The 26,935-nt window shown below is 40.9% G+C and overlaps 1 protein-coding gene across 6 annotated transcripts in view; it reads left to right on the top strand.

The window, feature by feature from the left end:
* The window catches only part of ITGB6 (integrin subunit beta 6), a 143,450-nt gene extending 117,184 nt beyond the window's left edge, over positions 1 to 26,266 (top strand). For 5 of the 6 annotated variants that reach the window (XM_012110932.4, XM_042242592.1, XM_012110945.4 and 2 more), the window contains 5 exons: positions 191 to 413; positions 5,194 to 5,291; positions 11,930 to 12,046; positions 17,154 to 17,320; positions 24,114 to 26,266. In XM_012110932.4, the coding sequence (XP_011966322.3) occupies positions 191 to 413; positions 5,194 to 5,291; positions 11,930 to 12,046; positions 17,154 to 17,320; positions 24,114 to 24,212 (704 nt within the window). In that variant the 3' untranslated portion in view covers positions 24,213 to 26,266. 6 annotated transcript variants of the gene reach the window in all.
* The last annotated feature ends 669 nt before the right edge of the window (positions 26,267 to 26,935 follow it).

Raw genomic sequence — 26,935 nt, forward strand, 5'->3', positions numbered from 1 at the left:
GTCAATAAATTCACACCATTAGCAAAACACACTCCTATCTATACTCCTTCCCACCCCTGCACAGCACTCACTTTTTCCCCTCTTTTTTCCCTTCAGTCTTTTTGATGGTGTTTAAAGGCAAAGAAAAGAGATGGTCTACAAAATCCGGAAGTGGTTTTAGCCCTAAGAAACCCAGAACTTTGTTTTGCAGATAACGGCGACTGTGACTGTGGCGAGTGCGTGTGCAGAAGCGGCTGGACAGGTGAGTACTGTAACTGCACCACCAGCACGGACCCCTGTGTCTCTGAAGACGGGATCCTCTGCAGTGGCCGAGGGGACTGTGTGTGCGGCAAGTGCATCTGCACGAATCCTGGAGCCTCGGGACCCGCCTGTGAACGTTGTCCCACCTGCAGCGATCCCTGTAACTCTAAACGGTAATGTATCTACCATCTAACAAAAATGTCTCTTTGTCCCTAGGTTTCATGATGATCAAAGTTATAACGACATTTTATAAACTCAGACCTCAGACTGTTCTTGCTGGCTTTGGTCTCCAAGCATCCATCAAAACACACAAACCCAAAGGGCCCCTGTGATCATCAGCCTGGAACATCGCCTCTCCATTACCTCCCAATGCTGATTATCCGGGACCACAAAGTCACATTTCTATGAGAGCCTATCGAGGAAGCTAAGCTGAGGTCCCACACTGATAACATCAGATAGCCTCTCCCTTACAATACCAGCCACACATCAGGAGCGCCCTGGCGGGGGGGACTGACACTCACTTTCAGTACTTTTTACAGGGAAACAGAGGAGCTTCTTATCGAGTTTATAGCCTGATCTTACTGATTCATTCCCATCTACAGCTCAAAAAGGCAAAGAAGCAGAAAGATGATCTTGGCTCTCAATTCCTCCCCTCTTTCTTACCACTCATGCTTTTTGGCGACTTTCTTTGGTTGCCATTCTACAGAGCTATTGTGAATTACTTTCTTTTTATCATTGAACAACAACAAAAAGCAATCTTTTTTTTTCCCCAGTAAAAAAAAAAAAATTCTTCTTAGCTTGGCAGCTAACTTCTTAATGAAAAATTGAGGTCAAGAAAAGCAAATCTCCAAACTGGCTGTGTTATGACATTGCAGGTTTAATGTATTATACAGCAAATGTGCTTCAGCAGTTCATATTTTCATTAACTTTGGTACCCACAATGGGGACATGTGCATATCCAATGCGAACAAAGTAAGAAAATCAATATTACCAATATTCACTCAGTGCTTACTCACTATTCAGGTGTCAAAATTTCCCTGTCACTGTGCCTGAACAGATGCCAAGAGAAGCACTGGCACAAAGCTAGGCTTGTGTCTGTGCACGCTAAGTTGCTTCAGTTGTGTCCGACTTTGTGAGGCCCTAAGGACTTCACCCTGCCAGACTCCTGTGTCCGTGGGATTTTCCAGGCAAGATTACTGGAGTGGGCTGCCATGCCCTCCTCCAGGGGATCTTCCCAAACCAGGGGTCGAACTTGTGTCTCTTACGTCTAACCTGCATTGGCCGGCGGGTTCTTTACCACTAGCACACGACCTGGGAAGCCCGAAGTTAGGCTTCAGTTGAGTTCAGTTCAGTTCAGTCGCTCAGTCATGTCTGACTCTTTGCGACCCCATGAATTGCAGCACGCCACACCTCCCTGTCCATCACCAACTCCAGGAGTTCACTCAGACTCACGTCCATTGAGTCTGTGATGCCATCCAGCCATCTCATCCTCTGTCGTCCCCTTCTCCTCCTGCCCCCAATCCCTCCCAGCATCAGAGTCTTTTCCAATGAGTCAGCTCTTCACATGAGGTGGCCAAAGTACTGGAGTTTCAGCTTTAGCATCATTCCTTCCAAAGAAATCCCAGGGCTGGTCTCCTTCAGAATGGACTGGTTGGATCTCCTTGCAGTCCAAGGGACTCACAAGAGTCTTCTCCAACACCACAGTTCAAAACCATCAATTCTTTGACACTCAGCCTTCTTCACAGTCCAACTCTCACATCCATACATGACCACAGGAAAAACCATAGCCTTGACTAGACGGACCTTTGTTGGCAAGGTAACGTCTCTGCTTTTGAATATGCTATCTAGGTTGGTCATAACTTTTCTTCCAAGGAGTGTCTTTTAATTTCATGGCTGCAATCACCATCTGCAGTGATTTTGGAGCCCCCAAAAATGAAGTCTGACACTGTTTCCACTGTTTCCCCATCTATTTCCCATGAAGTGATGGGACTGAATGCCATGATCTTTGTTTTCTGAATGGTGAGCTTTAAGCCAACTTTTTCACTCTCCTCTTTCACTTTCATCAAGAGGCTTTTTAGTTCCTCTTCACTTTCTGCCATAAGGGTGGTGTCATCTGCATATCTGAGGTTATTGATATTTCTTCTGGCAATCTTGAATACAATTTAATATTAAATGTTATTTGAAAGTATGTCTTCCATTATTTTTCTATTTTATCTTCTCTGTAAACCTGGTTTAATCTCTTTTGAAAAATAAACTTTATTTAACTATGGTTGATTTACAATATTGTGTTAGTTTTAGATGTTCTGCTTCAGAGTCTTTTTCCTTATAGGTTATTATAAGATATTGAATATAGTTCCATGCGCTATACAGTAAATTCTTGTTTATTTTATATACAGTACTATGTGCATGTTAATTCCAACTTCCTCATTTATCCCTACCCTCTCCCCTTTCCCCTTTGGTAACCAGAGATTTGTTTCATCAGACATGTTTTGATCTTAGATCTGGTTTATGAGGTATGAAATTAATGGTCAAAGTAGTTTCAATTTGAGAAACTGAGTAGAGTGATCCACTTGGTATTTGTTAGTTTTGAGGTGAATCCATTCTTCCATTTATTCTTTCATGCACTTGTTTATTAAATAGGTGTTAAATACCTACTTACAGGCCAAAATCATGTTAAGTCATAGCATATAGTGATAGTGAAACAGCTATAGTTCCAGCTGTCACAGGTGCTAAGCATTTATTGGCAAAGACAGAACGTTTAAAAAGTAATTATAATGATATCTGGGCTGACAGTTATAATAGGGGATAAAGAGGGAACAATAGAATTCTCTGGCAGGAGATAAAGCTACCAGGCTAGCTTGGGCAGCTGTCAATGGGGTACACAAAGAGAGAGAGGTTTTAAGGCTTCCACAATCTTCAGCAGCCCCCTACAAAACCACCCCAAGTAAATATATAACCTTGATAAGTGCAGTGTGCTTGCCGTGCAAAAGCAACTTCCAGATAAGATTCCTATCCCCACTCGGCAGAGAGTGCTGCTCCTAAGACCTTCCAGCAGAGGAATTCAGAGGCTTCCACTGCAAGGGAACTGATAAGGGCTAGGAAAGCTTGCCTAAGGAAGTGTGGTTTCGGCTGAGAGGTGATAAGGCATGAGTGGGAATGGGGAGTGTTTCCAGTGCTTAGAAGAGCGTACCTTTCCTGGGCCAGAGTAAGAGAGAGGTGGTATGATGAGTGCCCACAGTAAGAAAACTTTTGCAGCTTTGGATTACCCCAAACACTGTCTGTTTGTAAAGTGATTTTCAACACAAGATTAATTCAGAATCTAAGTTTTACTTTTGCTGTATAGCCCTCACTCAGTTCAGTTCAGTCGCTCAGTTGTGTCCGACTCTTTGCGACCCCATGAATCGCAGCACGCCATGCCTCCCTGTCCATCACCAACTCCCGGAGTTCACTCAGACTCGCATTCATCGAGTCAGTGATGCCATCCAGCCATCTCATCCTCTGTCGTCCCCTTCTCCTCCTGCCCCCAATCCCTCCCAGCATCAGAGTCGTTTCCAATGAGTCAACTCTTCGCATGAGGTGGCCAAAGTACTGGAGTTTTAGCTTTAGCATCATCCCTTCCAAAGAAATCCCAGGGCTGATCTCCTTCAGAATGGACTGGTTGGATCTCCTTGCAGTCCAAGGGACTCACAAGAGTCTTCTCCAACACCACAGTTCAAAACCATCAATTCTTCGGCGCTCAGCCTTCTTCACAGTCCAACTCTCACATCCATACATGACCACAGGAAAAACCATAGCCTTGACTAGACGGACCTTATTCGGCAAAGTAATGTCTCTGCTTTTCAATACGCTGTCTAGGTTGGTCATAACTTTTCTTCCAAGGAGTAAGTGTCTTTTAATTTCATGGCTGCAATCACCATCTGCAGTGATTTTGGAGCCCCAAAAAATGAAGTCTGACACTGTTTCCACTGTTTCCCCATCTATTTCCCATGAAGTGATGGGACCGAATGCCATGATCTTTGTTTTCTGAATGGTGAGCTTTAAGCCAACTTTTCACTCTCCTCTTTCACTTTCATCAAGAGGCTTTTTAGTTCCTCTTCACTTTCTGCCATAAGGGTGGTGTCATCTGCATATCTGAGGTTATTGATATTTCTCCCAGCAATCTTGATTCCAGCTTGTGTTTCTTCCTAGGGTAGCTTAATTCCTGGGTTATGTTCTTGGAAATACACTTTTAAATAAGTAGCAATCCTTTATTTAAAAATCTGCATTAATGAGGATTCAGACTGTAATCCTCGGCTTTTGAAAATACTCTTATCAAGGTTTGAACTCATTCAAAAGAGTTACAGAAAAGCGAATCTTTGAAACAGTCGTTCATGACATATGAGAATTTTTGGAATTCTTGTTAAAATACAGACCATTTCTGTTAAGAAATTCACACTTCATCTAGTCTCTAATCTTATTTTAGCAGCATAAACCCTTCCCAGGAAAATGTATCATGAAAATATAGCTAAATTAAAAACCAAAATAATTGGGATTTTTTTTTTGTTGGGGAAAATTTTTTTTTAATCTAGCCAGTCAGAAGCAATCATTAATGATAATGAGGATAGCAGCTATTATCAAGGCTGGCTTGCTGCTGCTGCCACTGCTAAGTCGCTTCAGTCGTGTCCGACTCTGTGCGACCCCATAGACGGCAGCCCACCAGGCTCCGCCATCTCTGGGATTCTCCAGGCAAGAATACTGGAGTAGGGAGCATTGATTACTGAGTGGAATTCAAACTAAAGCAGTTTCCTCTTGGATATCACCCAACCATCTTTTTGAAAGTAACAAAACACGACATCCTCTCTGAGACATTTCTATAGCTAGAATTACAGTAAAAGCATGAAAGCAATATCCCAATTGCATATCCATTTTTACACCATCACAAAACTGATCAACTCTATTGACTAATGTTCACAGGAACTGCATTGAATGCTACCTGTCTGCAGATGGCCAGGCCCAAGAAGAATGTGTTGATAAATGCAAGCTAGCTGGTGCGACCATCAACGAAGAAGAAGGTTCTACTTGTCTTAAATTGCTTTCCTTTCCTTTGCACAGTTTTAGAGAGGCAGAAACTCTGTGGAGGGCTTTTCAGTAGCTCAACCTCATTTGTGCCGGGGGGTTAGTTCACTCGCATTCATTTTTAAGAGTAAATCCATTCCAGAAGGCTAAAGACTTGATGGTTTGGGATACAAGCAATTTAAAGTCCCAGGTTTCTGTTTGACTTAGCTCTGTTGGCAGATTCATCTCTGCTAAACTCATGCAGCTGGAGAGAATTCCAGAATGCTGTAAATTTTTTTTGAATTAGAAAAGAGGAAAATTGAAGAAAGAACAAAATATTAGCCCCCTAACTTGAAATCATCCTCTGTCGTCTGCCTGCCTTATTTCATGATAGGAAGAAGTGAGGTGTCAAGTGGTTTTTTGACAGCAGCGCTCAGGCATCCCGCAGTTTCTGGTTAATGGCCATTTTTCCTCCCCTTCCCTCAGTGTTTTCACTCCCAACTTTCCAAACATGGACATTACGTCGTCGTTTTTTTTTCTAATTGAAGTACAGTTGCTCTACAATATTTAGTTTCTGCTGTGCAATGAAATGATTCAGCCATGTGTAAGCATGTATCCCCCCTCCGTGTCACGGACTTCCCTCCCACCCTGCCCCCTCACATGGTCATCATTAATCCCCTGTGCCCTCAGTCCCAAACTCCAACAAAGGCCTGTTACCTTTGGGCGGTGCTTGCTTAGTACCTCAGTCATGTCCCGCTCTTTATGACGCTATGGACTACAGCCCATCAGGCTCCTCTGGCCATGGGATTTCCTAGGTGAGAATACTGGAGTGGGTTGCTGTTTCCTCCTCCAGGGGAACTTCCCGGCCCAGGAACTGAACCTGCATCTCTTGCATCTCCTGCATTGGCAGGCAGATTCTTTACCACTGTGCCACCTGGGAAGCCTTGTTACCTTTAACTGCTAAGCAAACTCTGCTCTTGCTTCCGTCTGCCATTTTTGAAGTGACTTACTTAAAATCAGATTCCTCCTAACAATGGCAAAAGGTTATCTCAGATATGTAAATAGGTTGTATTTTAGCTGAGAAGGCATTTAAAAAATAATTTGTGATCTTTAAAAAAAAACTGATGACTGCCCCTCCTAAAGGGACTGTCTGCAGGGATTTGTTCTCCCATCATCACAAACCTGCCATGAGGTAGGAACCGCTGCTCATACGCCTTAGAGGTGCAGCTCCGATGTGTTTTGGGTGGAGTGAAATAACCAAGTCGATAATTTATGACAATCTAGCATATGCGTCTTGAATAATAAAACTAGAATACAGAAATTAATCCATTTACAAAGTGATATGTTAATGATATTTCTATTGTTTTGAAAATTACCAACATTGTTTTAAAATTGAGGTTTCTGACTGTGCACAGTTAAATGACCCTATATGGAAGGGTGGGTTTAGTGCTCATGAAACCCCTTGCCTGTGCGTTTCTGGTGCCTTAAGATAAATATGCCAAATAGCCATAAATTGGTCAAGATGGTATGTACCTTACACTCATACTGAAGATGAGATGTGGTAAAAGCACTAAGAAAGATGGCCTTGTGGCCTGTCCACATTAGTAACAAGTCCACAATCTCAGCATATCCTTCTGGCTTCATTTCACAGCAAACAGTTGGTATATTTACCATGTATTTCAAAGAAATGACTAAAAATTGCAGAAAATGCCCTGCAAATGACTGGAACCAAATTAACTAACAGCATGGGATATCTAATGTGCTGAGGGGAAAAAGAAATCAACCTTGGAAACACGTAAATCACAAATAGGGAATGTATATATGGAGTTTTCTGAGTATGGTTAGTTAGTGTTAGTTGCTCAACCATGTCTGACTCTTTGAGCCCCCATAGATGGTAGCCTGCCATATTCCCTCGTCCATGGGATTCTCCAGGCAAGAGTACTGGAGTGGGTTGCCATTTCCTTCTCCAGGGACTCTTACTGACCCAGAGACCAAACCCGGGTCTCCCGCATCATGGGCAGATTCTTTATCATCTGAGCCACCGTGGAAATGCCTTTCTGAGTATAGATGATCATAAATGCCTGGATTTGAGAGGAAAATTATCTTCTCAAGTAGCCTATAAATTGTTTCATTATTCTTATGGTGTAATTGACTAAATTATCTTCCAAATAGGGGAATATAACTATTTCTAATTCAGAAATCAAAGTGATTGGTTGACTAATACCATTTAAAGCAGTAATCGTGATGCACTTGAAAGAAAAAATATCTTTGTCAGCCTGAGAATTTAAAAGTCACTCTTCTAATGGGTTGTTGTTCTTGCTGTTATTAAGTTGCTAAGTCCCATCCAACTCTGCGGCCCCACGGACTGTAGCCCGCCAGGTTCCTCTGTCCATGGGATTTTCCAGGCAAGAGTACTGGAGTGGGTTGCCATTTTCTACTCCAAAGGATCTTCCTGACCCAGGGATCGAAACTATGTCTCTTGTGTCTCCTGCATTGGCAGGCAGATTCTTTTACCACGAGTGCCACAAGCATATGTATCTTCTAATGGTCCTTGTAAAAATAAGTCCTGTTTCAAATTACTCACCCGGTCATGCTATTGATCATATCATCTTGAAATTATCACCGCATATTTGCTCTTCCATGGGATCTTTTATCAGCTCATCCTTCCCCTCACAAGGACATGAAGAGTAAAGTAAGCATAAACTTCATAATCTAAATAAATTATTCCTCAAATGTGCTATGATGACTTGTGTGAGCATTTCTAAGGCCATGTGGCTTAACTTTCATATTCCTTTTTGCTGAAATAGAAGTCTTGAATTTACCCAACATTCATGTACTCAGAGCATTGTTACTCAAAGTATGTTCCATGGAACCCTAGTCCTGAAAATGTCACATGGACAAAAGCACCAATGGGCATATGAATTTTGCAAGTGGGAAATTAAGCTTTTTGTTTGCTTTGCAAGACTGAGAGCTGTCATGTACATTAAATTAAATGTGCATTGTGAAGCTTCAGGTGAGGCAAAAGGAAAAATTAGAGTAGGGAGGGATTCCCAAACTTATTTGACCCCAGAACCCTTTTTTTTTCCCATTCCTGGGAAACTGTTTTCTCTGAGAAGTACTGTCTATCCCCCAAAGGGAAGGTCTCAAATACATGGTTATCTTGAGTCAATGGTGCAGAGAGTTTATATTTTCCACATCCTTCTCAGACCTTCCCAGACCCCGGCCTCTTCACCTCCATTCTCACATTTCTCCCTTTTCTCTGTATGATTTCATGGACTGCCTGAGATCTTATTTTCATTCTATTATTCTAAAACAGTGCTGCTAGCACTCATACAAGTGGGTAAAACAGAGAGGTCCATTTCTAATGAACAACAAAAGAAAACCTTAGCAGCTAATTATGTAAATCTCCAGCCCAAGCTGGACCTTTTCACTGCACATTCAATAATGCCATTTTAATACCCAAACACTACAAAACAGGCGAAATCCAGAGTCATAACAGTCATGAAAAGGAGTGGTGAAGTAATTAAAGCAAGAAGGGAGTCATGACTCAAAGGTCATGTTAGCAGTTCCATTAAAACTTTAAAAATCCTGGCCAAGTAAATTAAGCCTCCCTGTGCTTCGTTGTAGCTATTTAAGGGGAAATAAAAAAGCAGGATTAATATTACTGAAAGCAGTATTATAAGCTGTCCACATATTTTCTACCTGAGAATAAAACGTTCCATTAAGTAAGTTCTAGAAGAGCAGGGCAGGTGTGCACTGTCATGGCAAAGCAGGAATGGAAGGGAAAAAACACTCCAGCAAGAAAAAGCATAGTCCACAAGATTCCATGAGTCCTAGCTAACTGGAACGGTTTGGTAGGAGAATGTGTGGTGGAGGTCATCTGAAAATGACAAAGTATGAATTATATATGTAGTGTTGTTGCTGTCAAACACATGAAACAACACAGATTTCACTAATCAACTGTTGCCTGGAGGTGCCCAAACCTCTTCATCAGAATCACCTCTTTAAAGATACTATTAACCATTCACGAATATGCAAGCTCCTGTCCACAGTCTTCTCAAATCCGAATAACCAGGGTGAGTCCCTGGAATCCATCATTTCAAAACTCCTAGATGATTTCCATGTGGGCATGCTAAGTCGCTTGAGTCGTGTCTGATTCTCCAGGCAAAAATACTGGAGTGGGTTGCCATGCCTTCCTCCAGAGGATCTTCTGGATCCAGGGATTGAACCAGTGTCTCCTATGTCTCCTGCCTTGGCAGGCGGGTTCTTTACCACTAGTGCTGCCTGGGAAACCTCCCAGGTGATTTAGATGATGGTAAACTGTTGGGAATGACCAGATGAGAATAATTTATAATTAGATTTCTTAATATTCCTATGTAAATAAGATGCTTTTAATGGATTCGAAGGGGCTTCCCAGGTGGCTCAGTGGTAAAGAATCCACCTGCCAATGCAGGATATGCAGGTTTGATCTCTAGGTGGGGAAGATCCCCTAGAGAAGAAAATAGCCACCCACTCCAGTATTCTTGCCTGGAAAATCCCATGGACAGAGGAGCCTGGGGGGCTACAGTCCATGGGGTCGTAAAACAGACACAACTTAGTGATTAAACAGCAGCAACAAATGGATCCAGAAACAGTTTGTTCACTTAAATTTATCCTCTGAAATCTTATTAATAATGCTAAAGGCTTCCCTGATAACTCAGTTGGTAAAGAATCTGCCTGCAATGCAGAAGATCCCGGTTTGATTTCTGGGTGGGGAAGATCCACTGGAGAAGGGGTAGGCTACCCACTCCAGTATTCTGGCCTGGAGAATTCCATGAACTGTATAGTCCACTGGGGTGGCAGAGAGTTGGACACAACTGAGCAACTTTCACTGTCAAATGTTTTACCAGTCTCAGTTGTTATGGATATACAGGCACACCTCTTATAAGACTTTGGCATGAGGTGTTTAATTTTATAAATTAAAGGCAAAAAAAAAAAAGAAATTTCTGTCTTTCTATGGCTATGGCATTGTGAAACCAAAAACAGATTATTGTTTAATTTTTCTTCATTAGAGTCAGAGGAACATAGCTAGATTCTGTTTTATTGAAGAGAATTTTATGTTGAAGCTAATGAGAAAAGTTACAGATCTAACAAGACTACGTCCAAGATTATCAGAGACAGACAATCCCAGCTGTAGATTCTGACCCATGGTATTGTAAGACACTCGCTTTGGATCATATAGACTCCCCTGATAGCTCGGTTGGTCAAGAATTCGCCTGCAATGCAGGAGACCCCTAGTTGGATTCCTGGATGAGGAAGATCCACTGGAGAAGGGACAGGCTACCCACTCCAGTATTCTTGGGCTTCCCTTGTGGCTCGCTTGGCGAAGAATCCGCTTGCAATGTGGGAGACCTGGGTTGGGAAGATCCACTGGAGAAGAGAAAGGCTCCCCACTCCAGTATTCTGGCCCCGAGAATTCCATGAACTGTATAGTCTATGGGGTCACAGAGTCGGACACAACTGAGCGACTTTGACTTGGATCATGTCTTAAAATTTGAAGATAAAAGCAAACAGTCATTCTATTTACAGGTTTACCAAAAAAAAAAAAAGTGTAACAGTATCATTAAAAAGTCTCTAACTTACAGGAGAATTTTAAGTAAGTTTTTTTTTAATTAGAAAGACCTTACATAATTTTGGCATAGGTGCCAGACCACTAAAGTGTCTGATACATAGTATTGACATTATTGACCATTTTACTGTATTATCAATTTCTGTCATGGCATTCATTCTCTGGTTCTTGAATAACCTCAAATTTTTTTTTTATTTGAAAAAGATTTGAGGAATATTGAAATTTTTTTTAATTGAGAAAAGGGCTATATGAGTGGTAGGCCAGTGGACGTCCTGTGTGTGTGTTTGTGTTAAACTGTTTCAGTCATGTCCGATTCTTTGCAACTGTATGGACTGTAGCTAGGTAGGCTCCTCTGTCAATGGGATTCTCTAGGCAAGAATACTGGAGTAGGTTGCCATTTCCTTCTCCAGGGGATCTTCCCAACCCAGGGATCAAACCCACATTTCTTAAGTCTCCTGCACTGGCAGGCAAGTTTCCTAGTCTCCTTTCATTCTGAGATTTACCTTTATCCTGTTGGTCCCTATGCTATATAACACTTCAATCTCTGTTAACTCGTATTGACTTATATTTACTGTTGTGAGCATACATGTCCAGCAATCTGACTAGGACATTGTGGAAAAGGCCCCTTTAGAAATACCACTATGTTTGAACTGTGTAGTCTCTCTCTGAAACATAATCTAGGCTTCTTCCCAGTACTCTGAGCCAAAGAAACCATATGGCCTCCTCACTGGCATAATCTGAGCCATTCTATTCCCAATACAGTACCTGCCTTGAAGCACTTCACTCCATTGAAACTGTGCACCTCTCAGACTGATGGGTGCATCTGATGGTCAGTCCTGATTGACCACACCTGGAACTGTTCTTCTGGAACAGGAGTAGAAATTAAACCCTCAGTGGGTGGAGGAAAATCCCGTCTTTCCTATTCCTATTCTGCAATGTTGGAAATTCCTATTTGCATAATAAAACTCAATACTACTTTGCTTTAAAAAAAAAAAAAACATCTTTTGGAAACTCATTTAACCTAATGAATGACTTCTTTATCTACAGATTTCTCAAAGGATAGCTCTGTTTCCTGTTCTCTACAAGGGGAAAATGAATGCCTTATTACATTCCTACTAACTACAGATAATGAAGGGAAAACCGTCATTCACAGCATCGAGAAAGGTGGGTGGCTTGCCTTCCCTTGTCAGTGATAAGAGATACTACATGGGAAAGGAGAAAACAACCAGAAAGATACTCTGGGTAGCTTGCCAGGAAAGACATTTCCAAATTTTTGATTTCCCAATGACTGAAAGATACCTATTGAAAGGTTTGGTATGTTCCAATGTCTCTTATTAAGACCAAATACAAGAGAAGATTGTTTCAATCCAAGAAGGTGGCTGATGAATTATAGAAAGGTGGACCAATTAGATGTCAGCGAAAGGTATGGTTTTAGGGAAGACTAACAGGGAAGAGGAATACAACAGTCTAAGAGAGCAAGCTTTGAATCAGGCAGACCTTGGGCTCAGATCCTGCTCCACCACTTCAGTGACATTTTGGAAGATACTTGCTCTGCACGTCTCTATTTCCTCATCTGTAAAATGGGAAAAACAACAGTACTTTCTTCTAAGGGTTGAGTCAAGGATTAAGTGAAAAAAATGCATGTAAAACATGTACTGGTTAATAACTTACCCAATGGGTCATTAAATGACAGCTGAGTCAGAAAAGGCATGAGTGACAAAGAAGGAAGGAAGTAATCTCTACAGGAAGTCAGAGTCCATCGCTTCTTATGAGTTTTCCTCCGTACCAATTCATGGAGTCAGCTTCATTTTCAGTGAAGGAGAGAGAGAAGCGTATAGCCAGGGGAGAAGAAAATAGTGAGAAAAGCACTTTTGTTGCGACCTTCTTAAGTTTTAGTGAGTTTCACCTGGGGAGCTTATTAGACTGCCCGTGTCCTGAGTCAGTGGGCCAGATATGGCCCAGGACTCTGCATTTTAACACTTCTGCAGGCAACTCTGATACAGCTGGCTTCTAGGCCTCTTCTGGGCGACTCTGACCCTCACAGGCCTGCCTGCCTGCTTGGACACTCACAGGTGCCTCCCCTTTTCTGTCTTCGGTTAATCATGTGCCCCTAGACCTTTGCAGCAGAACGAAAGCTGCATGAAATCAGACCTCTGGCTCTTGTCATCAGCCTCCTCTCCTTTCCCCCAAAAGCCTGGAGCCCAACTTCTGGCCCAGAAAATAGCAGCAAGGCAGGCTAGAAAGCCGAGGTGTTGTGTTGTGTGTGCTGGTCTATCAATGGGCTGACGAAGCATTGAGTCCTGAATGTGAACCCAAGAGCACCAAACTGCCATCGCTTGAGAGTGTGAAAAGCAATGATACCATTATCAAGAAGTAAGCTCAAAACACTGTGAACTCACCAAGAAAACAAGATTAGAAAAGCACCACATTGCAGTGCTCAGGGTCAGGGAGAGGTAGAGGTCAGCACAATGCAAGATGCAGCTGTCTGATGGTGACCTTGCCGCTCAGATGGGCAGAGCGCTCCTGGAGACTTGCTCTTGCACAGCTCCCGTAAATCAGCTTCTTTGAAATGCATACATATTGTCTACGGCCATACCACCCTGAACACACCCGATCTCGTCTGAAATGCATACATAAAGGGCACTGTAGAGGCCATTAGTTAAGGAAATTTAAGGGGATTCCTGCTGTACCAAGAAGAAATACTTTATAGTACAAACACCTGCCTCCTCATTATCTGTTTTCTAAAGGCAAATTCTTTACCTACACCCCTGCCCTCTGTGACCATGGTAATGGCTTGAACTAGTTCTCCTGAAATCAAAGCCGCTCCTTATACTATTAACTCCATTGGAAAAGCAAGTTTCAAGCAAAAATGAAACTTTCCAGAATAGGTTCTGTTTTTAATTCAAGGACTTTTGTATCTAGTAGATTTTCTTTTTTTTCTCTCTCTCTTGTGAAACTTGCCTTTGGTTGCTAAATGCTTCCTCATTACTGAACTGTTGGGTTTTTCTTCTTTTGTCCACACAATAGGGGTGGCACGTCAACATGCCATCTTTCAGAGAAGCCCTCAGCTGCCCTGATGTCTCTTTATTAAGGCTTTTTATTCCCTCTCTGCTTTTGTAGCAGGAAAAAGTGAGGGGGAAATGACCTCCCTAAGGTTTAACAGGAGTCCCCTGACAGCTTGAAGGATGCTCCTTTCCTGGTAAATGTTCCCAGATAGAGCAGAACTTCCGGGGGCCCTGCAGTCTGTTGTTCCCTCTCACAGCTTTAAGACCAGAGAGCCCCAGGGCAGCTGGATGGAGGCACCCGGAGAAAAGAGGCAAAATGAGAGAGGAGGATGTGAAAGTTAAGGAGTCCCAGGGTTCTCCAATCAGATAGAAAAAGATAGCCAAGTGAAGTCACCATCAGTGTGTGTGTGAATCTTCACTCATCTATTTTCCAGAGACACTTTCAGCAGACAAGAGCCGCATCCGTGAGAACCACGGTGAATGACAGCTGGGGAGGCTTCCTGGCACAGATATGAGTGTAGATCTGACACCCAACAGGTTCCACCTTGGAGATTCCAAGCCTTGAGGTCGTGAGGACAGGAAGGGAGAAGGGCCTTTGTTGTGACACTACTATTACTGCTACTAACAATAATGGCAGCTGCCATTCACCGAGCCCTTATTAACACCCTGTCACGTGTTATCCTGTATGTTCTACGTGTATTAATTTAACATTCTCAACAACCATGTAAAGCAGGTGTTGCTGTCATTTCCATCTTATGGGTAAGGAAATCGAGACGTTAATAATTTGCTAGGTCCTGCAGCAATTAAATCCTAGCGCTGGTTGGGATCTCCGGCAGTCTGGCTGGGCACCCGTGCTCTTAATTACTGTGCTATAGTGCCTCCCACTGGCTGAATGAGCATAAAGAAATCTGAATCCTCTCCCATAGAAATGTTATGCAAACCACATTGCATTGTTAAAATTTCTAGTTAACCTTTGTATAATTTTAAACTAGAGGATAATTGCTTTATAATGTTGTGTTGCTTTCTGCCATACAACACGAACCAGCCATAATTTTGTCTATATCCCCTCCCTCTTGGAGCCATCCTCCTGCCTCCCATAAAAAGTATACAATAAATTAATTTTAATAGTATGTTTTATTTAATCCATTACATCCAAAATCTTATGTCAGTATACAGTCAATATAAAATTGTTAATGAGATATTGTACTTTTTTTTTCTTATCAAGTTTTCAAAATCACTGTGCATTTCACACTTAACACAAAGTCTAATTCTGAAAAATCACATTTCTAGTGACTATTGAGCTATAGCCACACGTGCCTGGGCTACCAGATTGGTAGTATTAGAAATTCAGCACCTTAGAATTAGGTGCCGCACTGATCTGGACTCAACAGACAAGCCTGGATGGCACACAGTGATAGAGAAAGCCTTTCCTCCTACCTACAACATGTCTTCAGTATAAGCATCTTAAGAGATACCAAAGACAGTATGGAAAGTGGAGATTTCTTCTGTGTAATACCTGCTCTGGAGGCTGGGCCAAAATCCTCGCTTGAGAAATGTTTAATTCCCAGTGACTCTAAATGCTTAAAATGATTATCTCCACCAGGCCATGCCCGCTCCTCCTATATTTATTGCCTACCAGAGAGCCCTCCTAATTCATGTTCTGGTTTCAGGGTCTCAGCGAGCTTCATTTTGCTTCCAGCAAGAATGTTCTATGCTCCACCCCAGACATTTCATAGTCAAAGATGTAGCCAGTATATATTCTCATGGACACAGGCTTGCCACTTTCTTTGCAGGAGTGTTGCTAACCTATTAGAAGCAGCCATGGTTCATTTGCTATTCTAGAAACCGTCTTTAGATCTTCGTACTGTAGTAGCTATTTCATTAACTCCTCTACTTCTTTCTGCCTAATCACCTTACATGGCTTTTTGGCTAAAGAACAAAACTGTGTAAAGCCAGGCGTCATGCTGTTAGAGGGTCATTAGTCCCGCTCAAATTCAGATCAGCTATAGATCTTACCTTGAAAGCAGCATGACTCGTCCTGTGTGTATAACTCTCCTTATTAAATATCTAAAAGCAATAAGAGTTAGGATAAACTAAGCATGATTCGTTTCCTCCTGAGATGCCATGAATTTGCCTCACTTCTTGCAGAGGGAGGCAGATATTTAATGATAATTTTTATGGGGATTTTTTTCCCATGGTAGCAGAGGGAGAGCTTAATTATAATGCTTCATTAAGAAATGTATCATCTCCCAGGCTTATTGCAAGTATTATTAGTCATTCTGCTGTCAATGAGAGAAGGTACTGTATAATTACAAAATTGTATCAGTATCATCAATAGAGTCAAAATAACATTTCATAGAATGTTTGAGTAGAAAGGACTATACAGAACACCTGATTTCTCAAACTTCCCTGGAGATAAGAATCACTTGGGATTTTTTAATAATAAAGAGTCTGTGGCTTCATCCAAACCAACTGAATCAGAATCTCAGGGGATGGGTCTAGGAATTTCAGAGGTGGGTTTAATAAGCATGAGCACCTGGGCTTAATCTTATCAGGAAGGTAAGGGAACACTGAAGCCCCACACCTTGGTTTTACAGACAAGGGCACTGGGGCTCAGAGAGATGGAGAGATTTAATGGATTTCAGGCAGGTACTGTCCATCATATGGGAATGGAACCCACCTCTCCTGAACCCAATTCAGGAATTTTCCAAGACATCAGGGCACTGCATTAGAGTGAAAATAAAACTGAAAATCATGATTATTTTCTGTCTATATATTTTAAAAGGAAGAACAAGTAGTGTACTTCTCGGGGGTAGGTTGTATTTAATTTTGAGTGTAATCTCCTATACGATCAAGAAAATCCATGAAAAAGTGTATATGTGTGTACACATTCCATTTCTAGTTTGTCTTATACTCAGAAGAGGTCATCTTTAGTAAACTACAGTCTTTTCACTGATCCTTTAAATACTCCATGTGTATTAATTGTCCCTCTTTTGAATTTTAATTCTTTTTGAGTCAGTCGTTCAAGTATATATCCATTTGCTTTGAATAATCAAGTTCTTACTCTATCTTTTGTTTTCTTTGAAGAAATAGGGCTATCCTTCAACAAGTAACTTGTTTTTTAAAAATTTAGCAAAACAAAAGAGATTATTATCTTTCCTCTACTGGAGAAAAAGTATGGTTTGAAAATTTAATGAGAAGTGTTTTCTCTGCATCAGAACATTAATTGAACAATCTCCTTAATGTAATTTTCTTTGTTTTCACAGACTGTCCAAAACCTCCAAATATTCCCATGATCATGTTGGGGGTTTCGCTGGCTATTCTTCTTATTGGAGTCGCCCTACTGTGCATTTGGAAGCTCCTGGTGTCTTTTCATGATAGGAAAGAAGTTGCCAAATTTGAAGCAGAAAGGTCAAAGGCCAAGTGGCAAACGGTATGCGCACACCTAGGGGCTAGCTGCTCCTTGTCCTGAGGGAAAGAAGGGGTGTTGGATTTCTTCTGCACTAAGAGTTAAACTGTCACATTCTTTCTCTGCTCCTCTCACCACGTCCCCAACAGCTGGTTTCTGTTCTGCTTTGGGGACAAAGGGACCTCTGTCCATTATCTGGAACTCAGTCCTCACAGCATTCATTTGTCTCTCATTGCAATGAAGATTTCCCCTAAAGAGTCTCATGAAACTGCTTATACTGTTAGCTACTTAGGAACATCAAGGCAACACATTTTATTCTTTACCACCAGAAGGTTCCTGCAGGCCCCATTTGACAAGCATACATGCTACATCTAAACATGTCCATAAATCTGCTGTTAGAGCTAATGGAATAATGTTCAGGAGTAGTATGACAGTTCATGCCAATTTCAGTGGAAATACTCATTACTCATAATAGGTTAAAAAAGTAAAGCAAGAAGACTTTTAAAATACCATCCAGTTAGCTTTTCTGAATAGCATCCATTTTAAACAGCTACCTGAGGGGGAGGGGGGGAATCCCTCCAAAGTATCGACTTTTAAATATATGTACTCAGTAGATATAATTTATGTGTCTTCTCTTCACAGTGGGCAAACACAAAACAGGACTCCAATTTTCCGTGTTTCTTTTCCACAGGAGAGATAATTACATTTCTAGAGGCCCATAGAAACAATTTCATGGTTTTAATTTCATCTCTCTCTCTCTAATGGTGTGTCCAGCTATCTGATAGCAATTACCTTACACTGCTGATTCTTAAAACCATGATATCACTGGAGAAAATACAGGCAAATGCAATACTCCTTTGGGTTCATCTCCCCAAACAATTGATGTTAACGCTTTTTTCTCTAGTTCTGTAATGATATCTTCCGTACCTAAAGCAAATGGAATTTTCTGTTTTAGGTACATTTATCCTAATAAGGGATGTTATATCTTGTGCAGTTATTTTGAAATAAATATAATATATGGTGCAGGGCAATAGACCATGAAAATTTTACCTGCTTTATCTTCCCATTAAAAATACCTTTAGACGCAACAACCAAATGTAATGTATGGATCTTGTTTAGATCTTGATTTGAGCACTCTAATATATATTTTTTGACAACTGGAAAAAAGTATAGACCTGGGTATTAGACTGATAGCAAGAAATTATGGTTAATTCAGTTAGGTAGGATAATGGCATGAGGCTTTGATAGAAAATAATTAAGGTTTACAGTAAAAAAGAAGTGAAAACTGGGTTTGCCCTTCAATAATTCAGCCAAAAGAGAGAGAGAGGAATAGTTGAAGTAACTGTGGCAAAATCCTGATAACCCCTGAATCTGGGTGATGGGTCTACAGAGGTTCATGATATGACTTTCCTCTTCTTTTGTGTATGTGTGGACTTTTCCTAATTAAACAAAATCCTTAGTAATGTAAAATCAGGATTTGCAATGAGGATATAATGTTTCTATCTCTAATGAGGTAAAAATGTAATCTGACAAGTTAGTTTGGTGACTTAGAGCCCAGTACTATGAAGCCAAAGTACTGAAGCAATTAACTTCACCTGACTCCCTGGCCATAAATGTTGTTTTTAACTCTCACCAACTGTCAAGAAAATGGCTGGAAGGGATCAGAAGGCAATTGGGTTAAACAATGTGACTAGTGTGTTCATGTCAATCTCAAACCCCCAATCCATCCCTTACCCACCCAACCCATTTCCGCGGTCACCATAGGTTCATACACACTACTATTGTAAAACAGGTAATCAACAAGGACCTACTGCATATAGCACAGGGAACGCGATTCAGTATTCTGTAATAACCTAAACTGGAAAAATTTTTGGAAAAGAAGCAAACAAGAGCGTGATTAAGTTAGTACAAAATGCAACAGCAGTAGTTAGTTGAAAGACCACGAGCCCCAGGCAGTAGTCTTGATACTCCCATTTTTGAATGTAAGAAAATTGAGGCTCAGAAAGGATAAGAGATTTCCCAAATTGCTGCTTTATGATGGAGCTGAAATCCTAATTGCAGCCTTTTCTTCCAAGCACAGCCTTGACTGTCCTAGAAATAATAGGCAGGTGTTCTGAAAACAAGCACTTGGGCAATTATATGATGTGTATCTACTAACCAGCACTTTTTCATGTTCTCCTACAAAGGCATGAATCCTGACAAATGATTAATATCTTTAAAATAACATTTTAATTAACAGTTAATTTCCCCCAAAACATGAATTGTTTTCCCTTAGGATGTAGAACATGACTGAAATTCAAATGCTGAATTTTTGTTGTCTCTTCACCGAAAGTGGAATTAAAATATGCATTAAACAGATAAAAGCATAAATGAAAAGTATTATTCCCTGTTAAAATGAGTTTCTTTGAATAACAAATGTTTGATGTTCTTGACTAGATAATGACTAGGTCATAATTATTCACTTGGATGCAAAAGAGGTTTAATTCAAATTATTCAATTCAAATTTCACTAATATGTCCTATTTGAAAAAAAAAAAAAGAAGAAGAATGCTGCTCCGTGCATCCATTTTGGGGTGTTTTGATTTGATTTTGTTTTTATCTAAGACCTTTTGCCTCTTGAAGAACTGAATTTGGTCTTCAAGCCCAGGGGATGTCAAGGGACAACAGTGGGATCTTCCAACCCCTAGGCCCCCATTAGACTCTAAAGGTGATAGAGCTCTGGATAAGAAAGAGCTTTGTTCTTGCCTCCTAAAATATTTCATTCATCAACTATAAAGAAAGGTTACCTCTTATTACACTTTTAGAAATGCCCCCCATCCATAGTCTTTATGAAAACACAAAGGGAAGATATTTAAATCCATTTTTGATTAGACATTTTTTCCTAGGATGACAAGTCATTAACTAAAGGCGAAGAACGTTCGGTCTGACATTCGTTACAGTCACGGATTGATTTTGCACTGTGCTAAGCAAATCAGGTCTACATTTGGCAGTTAGGCAGTCATTAAGGCAGCTGTGGGTCATGACAGAGAGCTTTCTTATTACCACTTTTTCAAGCTTAAAAAAAGTGCCATTACATTTGTAAAATCCACAGCCTAAATTAGCACCACCCAGAACTCCTGGGGGAGTCAGCCTAGTGACTCCAGAGGGTTGGAGGAAACCTGACCTTGTTTAAACAGTACAGGAGGGCAGATCCACTGGAAATGGAGCCAGACACAAACCCATGTCTCAGCTGGAAATCCTAGGCAGAGAGGCTGCCACTGGCACGGCACTAAAGGAGGCAGTGCTGGGCATCACCCCACTTCCTCCTGCCAACAACATTTTATTTGAACTCATCCTTCTGAGTTCTGATCATCAGCTGCAGCCAGCAAAAACTCTACTGGCCCGCATCAAATGTACTTGCTTTTACCCTAGCTTTAAGCTTCCACCTTACCCTCATACTATGTTGGGATCTGCTTCGTCCACCACCCCTGTTAGCATGCCCAGACCCTATGACTACCTTTGCAAGAGACCTCCCCCCACCCGCCCCCGCCAAATATTGTAAACTTTAATAAACAAAGTTGCTTCAAAACGTAGAAAGAAAATTGCTCATTCGAAATGAAACATTCAACAAAATATCTGCCAAATAGCATTGTGTATCCAGTCAATTGCAACTCAAGTCACCTCCTTTGTTGTGCATATCAGCTGTGTTTAGTGTGAGATGTGGGATGCCTGACATGATCTGGGGTGGGATCCACAAAAGAGCTCCTAGTCCTACAAGCTCTGCCCTGGCCCTACTCACAGCTTGTTTCCTCTTACACAGCGTCTGGTTTCCTAAGTCCCTCAATTCCTCCAGGACAGTGCCCCACCCATTATTCCCAGCCTTCACATCTCATTTTTTCCCATCTTTCCTCTTCAGTCAAGTCCCTTATTCTTCTGTACCCAACTTAAACTTACTAGTTTGCAATTAAATTAATCTCTTAAATTTAATAGAATTCCACACATGAATTTTGTTTGTGAACAAGACTCTGCTTGCATCTAAGACCACATCCATCTGCCATATACCCTCCAAATCTCGAGTTCTTATTGCAGTAGGACTAAATAAGGACTGGAGAGTTCTCATGATTATCCAAGCTGACCTCAGGAGTAGAAGCAATATAGTGACTTGGCCTTCACTCGTCACCCACCACCAGGAAACCTCTTCTTTATTTGCCCTCATTACTGAGATAGCATCTCTCTGCAAAGGCACATGGACAAAGGTAACATGTTGCTCAGTCAGAGGTAGGCCACTGGCTCTGGGCAGCACAGAAACAGGTGCAGGTATGATTCCTCTTCACAATGAAGATACTGCAGTGCATCCAAGGGAAACAAGAGGGAGAGGCCAGAGAATGGTTTTCAATTTTATTCAGTTCTTCTGAGAGCTGAGAGAAATGTACTGAGAAAGCAAATACAATTGCTTTTTTTTTTTTTCAAGTCTATGCCTAGAAAATGCTACCATCTCTGCCATTCAGGGGATAAGGAGACCAAAGTATGATAATTTGGAGGGTCAGAGGTGGCACCCAGACTCCATACATACTCAAAAATGGATTTGGAAATGCTGTGCTGATTCCCAAAGCCCAGAAATGGGGCATATTTTTAGCACCCTATCCAGGACCTTAAAAAAAGGAAATTCCAAATGCAAATAAGTTATATGTAAGTAGAACTGATGCTGAAGCTAAAGCTCCAATATTTTGGCCACCTGATGGGAAGAACTGACTCCTTGGAAAAGACCCTGGTGCTGGGAAAGACTGAAGGCAGGAGGAGAAGGGGACGATGGATGGTTGGATGGCATCACTGACTTGATGGACATGAGTTTGAGCAAGTTCTGGGAGTTGGTGATGGACAGGGAAGCCTGGTGTGCTGCAGTCCCTAGGGTCACAAAGAGTCAGACACGACTGAGCAACTGAATTGAACTGATGAGAAGCAGAATTTTTTGAGCATTTACTATGTGCCAGGTACCTGCTGAAGTACGGTCCTCATGGACCAGGTGGGCACTTTAGTAATCCCTCTTATGGACGAGAATGCCAAGATTCAGAACTGCTTAAGTAAGGTTACATGGTAGAGCGGGGTTAGAACTGAGGCTTTCTGAAGCTAAAGTCTGCATGACCAACCTTGGGGAATAGGAGGGAAGGAAATGTTCCTTATCCAGACATTGCGTGCCTGCATGGAACAATGAAACTGAAGGAGAGAAGTTGGAGGCTCAAGTTGAGCATTTATTCAAACACCTAGAGAGCTTTGGGCTGTCTGGTCCCAGTGTTGGCCCCTGGGCACACATCTACAGTCCAGACAGAGCAACTGAATTATCCAGGCTTTGCACACAACCTTTCTACTGCCCTGGGGGCAATGCTGTTTTGCCCAATCCTCCTGGGGACCAGTACTGTCATGAGCCCGGCATCCCACATACCCAGCTCTTGTGACTCTCTCCTTCCCACATTGTTATTCTCTAGCAAGGGAAAGCCACCAAATTCTTTTTACTGTGAACTAGCAGGTGTTGCCTGGAAAATCCCTTGGACGGAGGAGCCTGGTAGGCTGCAGTTCATGGGGTCGCGAAGAGTCAGACACGACTGAGCGACTTCACTTTGACTTTTCACTTTCATGCGTTGGAGAAAGAAATGGCAACCCACTCCAGTATTCTTGCCTAGAGAATCCCAGAGATTGGGGAGCCTGGTGGGCTGCCGTCTATGGGGTCGCAGAGTCGGACACAGCTGAAGCGACTTAGCAGCAGCAGCAACAACAGCAGCAGCAGCAACAACAGCAGCAGCAGCAGGTGTTTGCTGTCCCAAGAAGCTAGTTGTAACTCCTTCTGAATTTTGGTTTCACTTTAGCAAGATTATTTGTGCCCTAGTTTGATGCTTCTCATCATCGCAATGTATTTCTTAAAGGTGGATACTATGTCCATTTCTTAAAGGTGGATACTTTTATTTCTTTTTACCTTTTTATTTTGTATCGGATTGTAGCCGATTAACAATGTTGGGATAGTTTCAGGTGCACAGCAAAGGAACTCAGCCATGCATATACATATATCGATTCTCCCTCAAACCCCTTCCTGTTCAGGCTGTTACATAACCTTGAGCGGAGTACCCTGTGCTATACAGTAGGTCCTTGTTGGTTATCCATTTTAAATATAGCAGTGTATGCTTGCCCATCCCAAACTCCGGACTATCCCTTACCCCAACCCTCCCCCCAGTAATCATAAATTGGTTCTCTAAGTCTGTGAGTCTGTTTCTGTTTGGTAAACAAGTTCATTTGTATCATTTCTTCCTAGATTCAGCATATTAGGGAGATCATACGATATTTCTCTTTCTCTGTCTGACTTCACTCAGTGCGTATGTCATTCATCTTTGTATGCTTCTAGCAGTTCACTTTTCCCATTTTTATCTTTCACATTTTACTTTTGGGTCACCTGTTGGTTCATTCTCTTCATTTGACAAATTCTGAGTGCCTGCTGTGGGCTAGTTGAACTGTTTTCAGCTCTGGTAAAACAGCAGCGAACAAAGCAGCCATTTTTTGTTCCTTGTGCATTTCCGAAAATCCAGGATTTAGTGCATTTCCAAAAAGGGTAAGATTTTTAGGATACAGAATTATTTTTCATAATAAAAAACAATGAAGTAAAGTATATATTTTTAAATGCTAAAAGTATGACATATCAAATTAATCAAAATTATTCAAATATCTTCCAAGATTAAGCCTAACTTTCTTTTTCTAATCTGTAATGTACACCAAAATTATTTAGATATATTAAAACTGTGTAGTAACAAAATATACACATACTTTTATTTGAACCATTTTTTTTTCTTTTTTAGGGAACAAATCCACTGTACAGAGGCTCCACCAGTACTTTTAAAAATGTAACCTATAAACACAAGGAAAAACAAAAGGTTGATCTTTCCACGGATGGATAGAACTACTTTATGCACAGACAAATTTTGTTTCACTGATATGAAATGTTATTGCACTATTTAATTTTTCTCTCTTTGTTGTTTTAAGGTTGGTTTAAGATAATAATAGGTCATTGGGAGATCAGTCATTTTCTGTGTGAAGGTTAGAGACGATGTTGACAGTTTCAAAATAAGAAGAGAGATATCCTTAGCATGGGGTGACTTTGGGGATCATTTCAAAAATGCTAACTCTGTTGCATTAATGCCTCAAAAAATCATCAGAATGATTTGTGAAGGCCTGATTTGCATTTGAAAAATGTTTGAAATTAGAATCTCATTTATTACAGAAATACAGCTACCTGAAGTCTTTGTCTCAGCAAAGTCACAAATCCATATGCCACATTATATAGTCAAATTTGCCAACGAATTCTAAACTTTTAGTAAATCTGCCCTTTCCTGAAGGAAGATTTTTTTCTTAACCAATGAAAAAATGAGATACTGACTTTTACTTAAGCTATAGGATATAGTTCTCCTAAAGATGCTCCTCATGTAAGAATGAAAATGAAATATTAATAATTTCTACAGATTTGAATGTCCCTAAAAGTCAAATATTTTTTTGTTTTACAGATGAAGAAAAAGTAATTTATAGATTAGGTAGTCACCAGTAAAAAACAAAAATAACAGGCCTATCATTAGATTATGTTTAATGGCCTGAAAAATAAACTTCTACATTCAGTTTCCCTATTGACCCTGAGTTTTCAGACTTACTCCTTCTGTATTTCTCAACCCATTTAACTCAGTTTCACAGTCATGTAAACCCTGTAAATTTCATATGAAAGTTTTAATTTCTTGTCAAAAATTTTAAATAGTGAGATAGCTTATTCAAATTGAGCTCCAATAACACAAAAGGACCATGCGTTAAACAGAATAAAATTTTTAATGGTTTAAACCAAACATATCAAGAATACACAAGTCTCCTGTGAGTAATAGGCTTACTTAAATCTGTATTCTTTTTCCATTTGCATAACCCAGCTTGCATATTTCAGTTGCATATGGTGAATATGCTACTTGAGAAAGTTGGATTTTACTTGCAAAGTACATGTGGGTAATTAGGGATCCACAGGTTAATTGAAAAGATGAACTCTGTAGAATATTATTCCTTATAGTTAATACTGCTTCACAAAGCACTTTCATCTCATTGATCCTCAGAAGGAAACTAAGCCTCAGAGAGTGGGTGGAACTGGTCTGGAACTGAGATCTTCTAGCTCCAAGCTGCTGCTTCTTTCCACAGTGTGAGACTGACTCTTATCAGTGAAATGATAGAAAGATTTTGTTAGTTAAGTGATAATTGCCATTTGTTTGAAAATGTAGTGGCTAGACAAATAGCACTTAAACTACTGGAATGTAGATGAGGTCTTGTACTTTTGTGCAATGTTTATTACCTTTGAGAAAACTGTAATGTGAAGCCTTTTACTAGGTGAGTAGTTCATTAGGTAATGGAGGCTTCATGTTTCTCCACTGAACTGGCACAGAATAATCTATGATAAGTCTCTTCCATTCTGTCAGAGAGTTTGGTACACAATTTGCTCACTTAGAGACTTTTTTTTTTTCCAGGTTTCTAAATAACTCAGGTAAATTAGACACTTCGGGAATATACAGTTATACTAAAAGAATTACTAAACAATCACTTGGGAAACCTGAAGGGCTGATGTACCCATGCATTCCTGACTGAAGCCCAGGGTTGGTGGGAAATCTCAAGCAATAAGGAAGTTGCAGTTCCAATGACACAACGGTGGTATTCATCTCTACGTGTGATATTTTTGTATCACTACTAGAATGGGATTTTAGGATATATAAATTTCCTTTGTGTGTATATTGGGGAAGGTAGAAAAAAATCTGCTATTTCTCTGCATCTTGTTTTGACCCAAGGCTGGACCTTGCAGAGGTCAAAACATTAACAGTAGTACTTCTGTTCACTGAAGAGTTATGTTACATGAAGATACAATGGTGTTTTTTTTGTAAGTTGCTTTATTGTATTTTGCATTGACATAAATAAACATCATAATTTAAACAATGAACCTTAGATGAATGATAATTCCTTTTATTTACCTGGCACAAAACCCTCTTCTTGGATTTCTGTATTCCTGGGTGACATGTTCTGACGGCTTTGCTGGTCTCAGCCAAGGAGAAGAGCAGAAAGAGGCAGCCACTGAAGGCAGAAGACAGCAGAGTGTCGGCTGTAATCTGCTGCAAGTTTATAATACTGACATCACAAGGTTTTTAAGCAGGTCTGGACATTACCCCACATTGTGTAAAATCAAGTTCTTTAGGGTAAGTGTGTGTGCTGAATTGTGATTCTTGCCCCCAAATTCACAATCTGACGTCTTAATCAGAATATGGCTGCACTTGGAGCTAAGAAATTTAAAGAGCTGAGTTAAAATGAGGTCACTCTAAGCTGATATGATTGGTGTCCTTATAAGAAGAGATTAGGTCACACAGATGCACAAAGAGAAGACCATGGAAAGACAAGGGGAAAGCGAAGGTGAAGTCATGTCCAACTCTGTGACCCCATGGACTGTAGCCCACCAGGCTTCTCCATCCATGGGATTCTCCAGGCAAGGATACTGGAGTGGGTTACCATTTCTTTCTCCAGGAGATCTTCCCGACCCAGGGATTGAACCCAGGTCTCCCGCATTGTAGGCAGACGCTTTACCGTCTGAGCCACCATGGCGCTCAGGAGAGAGGCC

The sequence above is a fragment of the Ovis aries genome, chromosome 2 (genome assembly GCF_016772045.2).
Source record: "Ovis aries strain OAR_USU_Benz2616 breed Rambouillet chromosome 2, ARS-UI_Ramb_v3.0, whole genome shotgun sequence".
NCBI classification, from domain to species: domain Eukaryota; kingdom Metazoa; phylum Chordata; class Mammalia; order Artiodactyla; family Bovidae; genus Ovis; species Ovis aries.